The sequence below is a fragment of the Branchiostoma belcheri genome, unplaced genomic scaffold (assembly GCF_001625305.1).
Source record: "Branchiostoma belcheri isolate BF01 breed outbred unplaced genomic scaffold, Haploidv18h27 scaffold9, whole genome shotgun sequence".
Lineage (NCBI taxonomy): Eukaryota > Metazoa > Chordata > Leptocardii > Amphioxiformes > Branchiostomatidae > Branchiostoma > Branchiostoma belcheri.
This window is the reverse complement of record NW_017804575.1, coordinates 938,109-949,565: the sequence shown is the minus strand read 5'-3', so window position 1 is coordinate 949,565 and position 11,457 is coordinate 938,109. Positions and strand designations below refer to the sequence as shown.

Here is an 11,457-nt window from a genome sequence, read left to right as displayed (position 1 = left end):
ACGCTCTGAGCTTGAGACCACTCGGGGCTGGAATAAGTCGAATTTTCCGGTTCTCTTTAGGCTTTAGGGCCCCTTGACTCGGGGGCAAGACTGCGAGGAATGCAGGAATACCTCGATCTCAAACTAGCACCCAGGGATCGCCTTGGCTTAGCTTTTTACCCTCTTCGGTATGTACAGCAGAGTGGGACACTTTCTAACAGTGTCGGGTTCTGTCAGCGTTCTAATTAGTTCCCGACCGTTTTCTCTCCACTACCCGGTGCATGTCTCAGAAAGTCCGACAGCGCTGGCGACCAAACTGGGCCGACTACTCCTCACGACATCCACCCAGGCCGCCGCAGGAATGCGCTGTTAAGAAAAGTTGCTTTAAACTACTGCCCTTTAAAACCTTTCCATTTCTTCCAGCTGTAGTAGCTCTGTGTATATCTTTTCAAGCCGTCTTGCTCTGAGGACTAAATAGATAGAACAACTGCCGAGTACGGTAACGAAGGGTTCTAACCAGACCCATAGCTTGCAACTTTCCAATCCAACATGTGTTGAGTGTAATTCAGTAATCACGATGGGTGTTCCCCAATTCATAACTTCTGGATGTCTGGCAGGAGGCGAGACGTCTTGAAATGATCTATTGCTCCAGTTCCACCCTTAGTAGCTCCCCTGACATACTACCTCATGCTATTTTACAGTTTACACCAAGTTTCATCTAGTTCCACAATATGTTACATGTCCGTCAGTGTTTCACGTATCCTGGAAGGTCACAAGGCGATCGCACTTATTATTTCAATAAACAAAACCATTCAGTTTGAAAGAAAGATGCGGACGGGAGTTTCCTGATGTGGTGGTCTTTACTAAATCACTCTCTCTAAAAACCTCCCCTTTCCACTAAGCTGTATGTGCAGTTATCAACGCAGTCCCTAGGGGGCGGGCTCAGAGAGGAATTTACACGAGGAATGATGTTCCCTCATTTGGACAAACATAGTATGTCGGGCAAATCCTTCATGTCCGGACGAGCATTTATGATGAAGGTTTGAGCGTATAATCCTTTCATATATCTCAGACTGGCTGAGAGGCTGACAAAAGTCCGATATCTATCCTCTTGTGGTTATTTCCTAGTCTCCTCCAGACTTCTTTTGCGGGCTGAATAGAATAAATCTTAGAAATCGGCCTAAAAGGGTATTAATTAGCAAGAGAAGGTAGCCGGCCAGAGAAGCTCCATGCTACCTTCTCTCTCCAATTAATACCCTTTTTAGGCCGATTTCTACGATTTATTCATCCCAAAAGAAGTCTGGTGGAGACTAGTTATTTCCATCGAAACATGTATTTCCTCCGGTGTGTTGTGTGGTACGACAAACCCTAACTTATTATACTACAGGTTTCTCAAAACAATGTGTGATTGACGTTTTGTGGGCATGTGTCCAAGCTAGGCTTCCCCATACCGAGTTTTAGGTCATTTGGTTTTGACATTGGGGCACAGAAGCTAAAAATGTCTGAATATAGCAGGAGGTTCTTGTTACCGTCTTGTAGTGGATCAAAACGCCGCGACTTCCGAGCAGGCTAGCCCGGCCCGGGGGACAAGAAGAAGAAGAAGAAGAACTTTATGGGGGCCCACATGCCCTTCTCCGTAGAGCGTAATCGTAATTCTACGTAGAGCGTAGACGGACCGCTCTAATTCAACGTAGAGCGTAATTGGCGCATTTTGCATAGAGCGTTTTCGCCGTTTTAATTCTACGTAATGCGTTGTAGCCACTTGGAATTTATCGTAAAGCGTAATCGAGCGGTTTCCGAATTCAGCGAAGAGCGTTGTCGGGGACCCGCCCCCCCCCCCCATACAGGCCTTCCTTTATTGCACAACAGATGTAACGGGTACAACGTATGGCAAAATTTACATAGTTGGTGATGCTAACAATATCTAACAGTTCTAAGAGATTACATTTCTAACATGTTCTAAGGATCTGATCTACTTTCATATACAATGTATAACAATAAAGAGATAATATACTAATCTAACTCTATTGATAGTAATGTAATATTGTGTCAGGAACGTATCACATTTTCTCGTTTTGTCAGCGAGAGTTAAGTTATTTTCTCAGCTGTGTGTTAGCTTTACTGAATCATAGTATAACGCGACGTGTCCCTTCTACCTACGGTACACGCACGCCCTCTACCGAAATAGCACGTCCATTCATGGCGGGTAGATTATACCAATATCAGCAAGTACAGGGGTGTTTGGTTGAAAATAGTTTTACTAGCTATTAAAGTTTACAGTCCGATCACATCAGTTTTTAGTGCATACGATGTCATCCGCAAAATCAGCGTAGCCTTTAACTAAAATCTACAGAATGAACAACACATTCAAACAACACGAGAAGCGCAGTTATTTGATGATATGTCTGTTTATTCGTTTGTTCATCTATCAAGATAGCCACCAATTTAATAGCCTGACTAAATCTGCGCTCCTAGTGGCCGGCCAGGAGGCAGCTGGTGTAATACCGGGCCGGCCGCTAGGAGCGCAGATTTAGTCAGGCTAGCCACCAATTATTACACCGTAGGAAGATTTTACCATCCCCGTGTCCTGCTATAGAATACGACCTGTTTCTGTGTAGGCACGTTGGCACTTTCAGAAATAGCCCAGAAGACACCAACCTTATCTTTATATTCACCACAGAAACAACATACTAGTATTGAGTCGTTTCTCTATAGACCGATCCCGAATGTCCATCAAAATTAGCGGTTCGACCAATGAGAGAGTTGCTGCATGTCCATCAAATATTTGCATGTCTACATTTTGACGGAGGTGGGCGGGGCTTCAGGATCGCGCATATCGGTCTATTCTCTAGCACCACGATGAAAATACCAGGAATAATCTTTTTTTTTTCAAGTTAAAATGCTATCTGAAATTTACAATTATACAATAACGAGATATACAACATGTCAAATTTGCATGCAAAAAACATGCAAAAAAACGCGGCGCTCTGAATAAAATGCTAGTACATGCATATGGAGATACAATCCAAACTTTGGACGTATGTAACGCGAAGACAAGACTTTATGATATCTGGGGTAAATTCTCAAGACGTTCAGCGTACTTTCTTTCTTTGCTGAGTAAAAGACGTCTCGGCGATCTTCTCCGGATAGTCTAGTCCCTTCACTGGAGATCGGAGCAGCTGGTCGGCGAAGAACATCGCCTGAGGACGGGAAGAAGGAAAAGGTTTAAGTGACATAGAAAATCTACAAAAGGCCACAGCAAATAAATCTCATGGGTGACATCCTCCACAGACTCCAAAATCTAATGCGATTGAGCGAAAAAAAACAAGGCTGGCCAAAAAAAAAGTTCCTACTTTTTCAAATTTTGACATTATAAACCTTGTTAAGCAAGATATGATGCCTATATTGTGCTATGTTTACTGCCAACTATTACCACATCCATTTGTCACTGAAAAATAAAAGTGAACATGATATATAAAAGAAATGAAATGCATGACTGCATCAACGGTAAAAGACAAAACAATAAATCAGAGCCTTGTCTTGTCTCCTCTCTCCTCATATATATCTGCCATCCACGTTCCGGCATGGCAGCAGACATCTTTGCCCATTTTCGGCATGTTGACCACTGTCCACTGACGGATCCATTCCTTGTTCACGGAACGGACCCATCCACTCTCGGAACGTGACGTCAGAGACACGTGACCGTGGTAGCCAGATAACTTGTTTCGCCCCCCGTCTTTGGGGTGAGTCCAAATTCATTGTAGTGTCGGCAGTTAAAGTTTAGTCTTATTTCATAATGACTTGTACCAACACTGATGAACGTTCATGCATAGAGCAGAACACAAACGTCTACGTACCCTCTGTGCACTTGCTGTCTGCACGCCGACAGACCTGACCCTGCGCGGGTCCCTCACGGCGCCCAGGCGGGAGGTGGTGTGCGACAGCCCGCCTACACTCTGCGCCATGGACGCCATCATGGCCTCCCGAGGCTTCGGCACCAGCCCGAGGTCTCCCAGTTGGTAGTGTGCCACCGTACCCTCGGGAGTGGCGAACGGGGACATCGACACAGTTCTGAAATCGAAAAAAGGTCTCGTTCTACTTCGTATCTGCATGTAATTTCCTATAGCTAAGTTAGTCAAATATTTTAAAGAAAGTTGTTGACGTTCTGTCCCCCTGAATGCTAAAGCTACGAAAGTTTCTACGAACTTTCATAAATTTCTCGAAATTCTCAGTTTTCTAGAAGAAAAGAAGAGAGTGAAGAATACGAACCCTTTCTTTAACCCAATTCCCACGGCGGGAAGGAAGCTTGTCTTGGTCCTGAACGTGTCTGCTGACGTCTTGCCCAGCCTGCCCGGAGCCGGGCCGAACCCGAGCGCCGCCGCGCTGTTCAACATGGCGAGGATCTGCTCCAGCATCCCGTCTCTCTTCTCCCGCTGTTCCAAGAGCGCCTCAAAGTCTGGGTCGTCAGGGGCGGGGCCCTGAAGATAGGAACAACGTACAACACTTCAATAAGTAAGAAGGTTACCATTTTGTTTCACTGGACACTGTAAGAATATTGGCCACAGAACAAGACTATTTCCTGAGAGGGGTGAAAGAGGCTATTTACATACATCAGGGTCCACCACCCTTCACTCAACCGCGACGGGGGACGACATTAGCTACCAGATACATTTAACACAGTGTTGACGTCACACTTCAAAGAAGCCACGTGACAAGCCTCACTGGGTCAGTCTACTGAGGAAGACCAGAGTGACTGGTCGAAAGCTCTAGGTGAGAGAACTTTATTGTGTTGGATCTTAGCTTTAACTGGAAGTTTTAACTTTAAACATGTATCTATAACACAGATGGACTTTGGCAGATAAGTATGAAGACAGAAGACAAGACAAGGCTCTCATTTTCTGTTTTGTCTTTTACTTTGATGCAGTGATGCATTCCTTTCATTCCTTTTATATGTGTGGCAGTCTAACGTTGCGCTCACCTTCAGTGCGTTGTGCATGCTGGCTGCTGTGTCCAGGATCAGCTGTTCTAGTTTGAGTTTGGCTTTGGTTTCATCTTCCAATGACTGCTGCAGATCAGTGACCTGTTCCTCCTGAAATAAGGGACATACTTGTCAACTTGTCAAAGGAATTTGTTCCTCTATCTATCTATCTATCTATCTATCTATCTATCTATCTATCTATCTATCTATCTATCTATCTATCTATCTATCTATCTATCTATCTATCTATCTATCTATCTATCTATCTATCTATCTATCTATCTATCTATCTTTCTATCTATGTATCCATCTATCTATCTATCTATCTATCTATCTATCTATCTATCTATCTATCTATCCATCTATCTATCCACACATCCATCCATCTATCCATCCATCCATCCATCTTTTTCTTCTCTTCCTTTCCCTCTTTGCCTGCCCCTTTCTCTCTCCAGATTTCTTTCTTTTCATCTAATTTCTCTCTCTTCCTGTCCATCCTTCCCCACCTTGTTGTCCAGTTCCCGGCTGATTTTCTGCAGCTCTTGTTTCATAGCCTCGTTCTGCGTGCGTATGAGGTGCGACTCGGACTGCATCTCCTGGTACTCCATCTCCCTAGCCTCGAACTCAGCCAGCAGGGCCTCCGTCTGCTTCGACTTCTCCGTCAACATGCGAATCACCTGATGCAAATAACAGGATATTTTTGCCTAACTAGTCCCGTTTGATTTTGTTCTTTTAAAGCGATATTATGTAAGATTTTTGCGCCAAAACTGGAAGTATAAATAGTTGAAGTTTTCTCATCTAGATTGTCATTTTCAATAACTTTCAACATATTAGCGTCGATATTTCGCGTTTCCAGCGACTCATCAGCGCAGCGCGAGAATAAGTTGCGCCAGGCCCGCTGTATTTTTAGGAGGCTCCTAAAATGAATGTATACAAACGGCTGTTTTCGTTGGGGTATCGTCGGCAGCTTCCAACACGTTTTTGCGATGGAACGACGCTGATAAATGTCAATATGAACCCAAATGTCAATATGAACCCAGGTAGGCTTTTGCGCAAGAAAATGTGTAAAACAACGATGTGAAATCTTACATAACATCGTTTTAATGACATACTAGTAGTTTTGAAACAATTTCAAACGGTCAATAGATAGTTAACCTAGTAAACCTAACTCAGTAGTTGTTACCTTCTGACTGGAATGTATTTTCTTGGCCAGTTCCTTCTCGTTTGCCTCCAACAGCTGTTTCTGCTGCCGATTGTGCTTCTCCTTCGCACGGAGCTCGTCAATTTCCTGTTTGATAAAAAAATAATGTCACCCAAAACAATACTTCCGTCCCGGAAGTAACAACATATATGTTCAAAATACAAAAAAAAAATCTACCATTATTTTTTCAATAATGTCAGATTGTTTTGGTATTTTGAACACTAGATATTTTCCTGTTTGTTTCGACATATATGTTGTTACTTCCGGGACGGAAGTATTGTTTTGGGTGTACAGAGCTGCAATTGACGGCACATGCAAATGAGGCCGTGGGCAAACAATGTTATTCTTTCATATCTCGTCTGTTCGTACAGCCCTTTCAAATAACACCATCCAATCTGTTCTCAGATCCGATGTAATCTTCCGCAACAGATTCTTCTACAATATCTGGGTCCGTCTGTACTCATAGTCATATTTTAAACTATTGTTATTATGCGTATTTCTATTTGTATGTTTTCTTTTATTAACATGGGCCATGGATGCCAGAAATGAAGAATGATGAAATAGATAAACACTTCAAAAACTAGAGCTCCACGATCCCAAACCTTCGCCAAATCAAGTTAATTTTTATGACTGACAAGTTATAGATGATTCCCCCTGATTGTGCAAATAGGATCCGTCAACAGGTTCTTGACTTATCTTCTTTTGAATATTATTAAACAAATGCTCCTGCAGTGCCAGAGCAAGCCGCTAGGGGCTCCAAACTTACGTCACTTCTTCCCCAGCACAAGAGTTACCTAGCCTGTCATTCAAATTTCGTGACCCTAGCATTTCTAGGTCATGACATATCAAAACCGGAAGTTCTGCTGCAGTACCTAGGAAAGCCGTCAGGGGCCCCAAAATCTAATCATTTCTAGGTCTCGTGAAGACCTACCCACCTACCAAGTTTCATTTCAATCCATCCACTGCTTCTCCAGTTATCTTGCTAAACAACACACAAACACACACACATACACACATACACAAACTCTACTGAAAACATAACCTTCTTGGCGAAGGTAATAATAGAAAAATATAACTAACCTGCAGCATGTCCATAGTCTTGTCGGACATCTTGGTGAGTTGACTGTTGATGGAGGCGTTTTCCCGGATGGTCCGTTTGGTGGTGTCCGCCATCTGTTTGTTGGAGACCTTTCTAAACTCCGCCGCGACTTGGTTCACTTTCAGAACCATCTCCTTCTTCAACCTAGTCAACAACAAACAACGAATTCGAAACAAGACTGGCAAAGAAAACATACATTGTCATGGCGACGGTGGTTGCTGTTAGGGCTATTGTTTGCATGGCACTGCCATGATTTCATGATTTTGAGGACGTCTTGGTACCCTACCCTCCCCTGAGTGTATAGGGAACGAGCCCCGGGGTGACAGAAAGTAGGGCACGGGGGGTGGGAGGCAGACAGGTTATCCCAAGGGTTTCCAGGAATGTGGGCATGTCAACAGAGCTGGGAGACATTCCTGTGGACATTCAATTCCTGCACGATTCCTAGAATTCTTGCAAATTACACACAATACTGTGCCATTAGGCTCCTCCCAGAGACGTCGTCAAAAAAAAATCAGACTATGGCATGCGTGTAAAGATTCAATTTAATGAGATCTAGTGATTGTCGTCAATTTTTTTTATTCATGCTCCATTCGTCTTTCTCACGGCACTTGCGATTAGTGATCGGGAAGTAATTAAAAAAAAACATATCATTATTCGATGAAGAACAAAACAACCTTGTCTACTTGTTGGTCGACACACTTTTGACCAACGCATACGTACAAAATCATTGATACGTTAACTTTATGATAGGCCTCAAGGTGATACTACTGTCATGTGTCCCGACCTGTCCTTGTCCACCACCGCCTTCCGCTCCAGTTTGTACATCTGTTCCTGATGCTCATCTTGAAGTTTCCGCGAATCCTCCTCCAGGTTAGCGAACTTCCGCATCAAGTCTTCTCTCTGGATCTTAAACTCCTCCAGACCCGCTAACGCTCGTTCTGTGGGGTAGAAAATGATAATAAAATTAATAGTAGTAGTAGTAGTAGTAGTATAGTAGTAGTAGTAGTAGTAGTAGTAGTAGTAGTAGTGGTAATGATAGTAAAATTATCATTATTATTATTATTAGTAGTAGTAGTACTGATAGTAAAATCAATAGTAGTAGTAGTAGTAGTAGAGTAGTAGTAGTAGTAGTAATGACAGTAAAATTTGTAGTAGTACAATGTAGTAGTAGTAATGATAGTAACATTAGTAGTAGTAGTAGTAGTAGTAGTAGTAGTAATGACAGTAAAATTACTAGTAGTAGAAGTAGTAGTAGCAGTAGTAGTAGTAATGACAGTAAAATTTGTAGTATTATTATTATTATTATTATTATTAGTAGTAGTAGTAGTAATGATAGTAAAATTACTCTGTCCGGACAAAAAGATACACAGACCCACAGCCCAGCCACCCAAAATAATACTTCTGTACCTTGAAGTAAAAGAAAAAGTACGTTCGCTGTTATGTGGTAATCTAATTATTAGAAGAGGGGGGGGGTGATGCTTACGTAGGTTCATGTTCTCCGTGCTGAGGTTGTCTTTGGTCTCCTGGAACTCTGCCTTCATAGACTTGATGGTTTCTTCATACGCCTCCTTCTCCTGGTCCTTATCCTGTTGAAGAGCCGATAACCTGGACAACAACGGAACATCTAGTCAACCAAGTAATTATATAGCGTATTGTAGAATGTACAGATATTATTATAGATTAGTTAGAAATGTTCCCGTTGAAAGCCTTCAGTATGAAGCTTACATAGTACAAAAAGATCTTGTTAGAAGTAAAGTACCCTGTTGGTTGTTGAACATGAAGACAATTTTAGAGGAGTCCGGCTATGCCTGCCTATATACACACGAGTATATTAACAAACCATTCCATCTGCATGAACTAAGACAAAGATTAAAAGATATATTCATCCAGAAATTCAACTCAGCACTACAAGCACATGGACAAAGAGAAAATCAAGGCAACAAACTGAGAACATACAAAACATTCAAAGTACTATACGAAAAGTTGCGAAGAAGAGAAGCGGAGTTACCTGTCCGTGAGGTCGGCCACCTCGTCTATCCGCTCCTGGAGAGTCCTCTTCAGAAACGTGACGATGTCGTGCTTGTCCTTCGACATCTGGTCATACTGGTCCTTGAACTCCTTGTTGGCATCTTCCAGCTCCTGAGCCTTCTGCTGTTGTCTAAGAGTGGAAAAGACGGAGTACATCATTGCTCAAAATGGTGAAACGGTTAAAAAGCGTATGGGGAAAGTTTCATGCTAAGTTGGTTAATTAGAAACGTAATGTTCGCAAACCGTGTCAACTGTATTTTTTTTAGATTTTTGTCTTTATACGTCTTTACCTTTACTCGTATGTATGTTTTTTTATCATCACTGTATTCTATTTGAAATAAAATAAAATAAGTAAAATAATAAAAAAGAATGAAAAACCCAGGGTTGTAGACAGCACTGGAAAACATGCCCCCCCCCCACACGCTCATGTATATAGCCGTTCACCTTTCTTTCCGCTTGTTCAATTGATTTCAATACGTTAGATGCTATAGATAAATGCAACTACATTCTCAGGGGAGATAACCAATACAGTGTTCAAATAGGAAAATACATTAAAGAATGTTTCGATCTTAGAGAACACATGTTAGAGAATAGTTGACCTTTATCGTTACATCATACATATACTCTGTACGTAAGATGACGTTATCCACACATGTATTTAGCTTTGTTAGATCTTTAGTTAAGTTGTAGAAGACCATACAAACGTCTCTGTACTTTTTTGTTGTGTCAATAAAGAATCACAATATAGCCTAAATTAGGGGGAGGGGGGCATAATCGAAGTGACAATGCAATTATGACAATAATACATGTACTCGTAGATAGACATGTTTTTACTCTTCATCCTAGGACCATTCCCTCTCCTATATTATGTTATAAGTCAAGGTACATTTACATCTGTATCCTATATGGTTATCCTTAAAAGTTGTTAAATCGAGCACCCTTCCACTAATTCAGAGATGTAAAAAAATCATCATCACACACGTATGTTTCCCTGTACTAGGGTAAAGTCTCGAGCACTTCGTTCGCTTCAAGTAGCAGAAATCCCGATTTAACTTACTGTTACGGTTTGCTTTAAAATTTCCCTTAAACATGCATGTTTTATTTGGTTTGGTTTGGTTTTCCTTTAATGCCCATGATCATGATAATGATCATTCTGGCATACTCATTTCACCTGAGCGAAGTGAGGAAAGTCGTGTTAAGTGCCTTTCCTAAAGGCACAAGGTTGGTGTGACTTGGCAGGATTCGAACTCGGCACCTCTTGGTTCTGAGCCGAATGCTCTGCCGTTACGCCACACAATTTTAATGAAAAGTAGCAAATTGAAACCTAACGAATCGTGGACGTTTGGTCTCACCTTTCTCTCTTCCTCTCCAGATCTTTGATCTGTATCAGGTAGAACTCCTTCCTGGCCTCGGACACAGGCCCTTCATCCACCGCCGAGGCCGCTCGGGAACCCGCCGCCGACCCCTTGGCACTCCCCTTCTTCTTCTTCCCCTTTCCCTTCTTCTTCTTAGGAGGCATCTTCCTTCAGGTGCTGTACTGAGTCTCGCAGTTGTCTACGAAGTTTAGCTCCAAGTTGCTATGTAGTACAACGCTATTTACTGAGAGTTAAACGTACCACGTATTTACAGGTCATGTCGACATGTCTCTCTCTGATAGGTCGTGGTCACGCAAACCGAATTACAATGGACATACGTTCTCTTACAGAGCGTCTTTGCAGTCGCTAAAAGCCAAGAAGATGTACACTACCGACAACCGTTTGAAAACACAAGATGGTGGTACGCTAGTGGCCCCCTGTGTAGGTGTTAGGGACGGTATAGGATAACAGGTGGTTTGTATACTGTAGGTATGGTCGTCAAGTGACGTATCCGCTACTGTATTACATGTCCAGAAAAGGTACAATGTTACAAACGAATAAAAAGGGGAGAGTATCGAATTTAAAGATGGCGGCGGCGTCTTATTTGTTTGCGGCTAGCCTGGTATCCAGTCTTACGTGATTGGGGGTATTGGGGTGTTCAGGCAGGTTGTGCCTTCGGGGGCTCTAGTAGCTTCCCCCGCCCAGTGCAACAGGCCGTCCCGGTAGGAGTGTTACGCAGAGGAGAATAAGAGACAGTATGTTTGGGGATTTCGTGGAGGGCTAATCAATCTCTCGTGAAATACACACCGGGAAACCT

General features: G+C 42.6%; 1 protein-coding gene across 1 annotated transcript; it reads right to left on the bottom strand.

The window, feature by feature from the left end:
- Positions 1 to 3,005: 3,005 nt before the first annotated feature.
- LOC109487897 (cilia- and flagella-associated protein 157-like) lies at positions 3,006 to 11,225 on the bottom strand. The gene is made up of 11 exons (XM_019792006.1): positions 10,638 to 11,225; positions 9,266 to 9,415; positions 8,741 to 8,862; positions 8,042 to 8,195; positions 7,239 to 7,401; positions 6,141 to 6,245; positions 5,464 to 5,634; positions 4,958 to 5,068; positions 4,249 to 4,457; positions 3,837 to 4,050; positions 3,006 to 3,179 (listed from the first exon to the last, which is right to left on the bottom strand). The coding sequence occupies exons 1-11, from the start codon at positions 10,802 to 10,804 to the stop codon at positions 3,072 to 3,074; spliced, it is 1,674 nt and encodes a 557-aa protein (XP_019647565.1). The 5' UTR covers positions 10,805 to 11,225; the 3' UTR covers positions 3,006 to 3,071.
- Between the last annotated feature and the right edge of the window lie 232 nt (positions 11,226 to 11,457).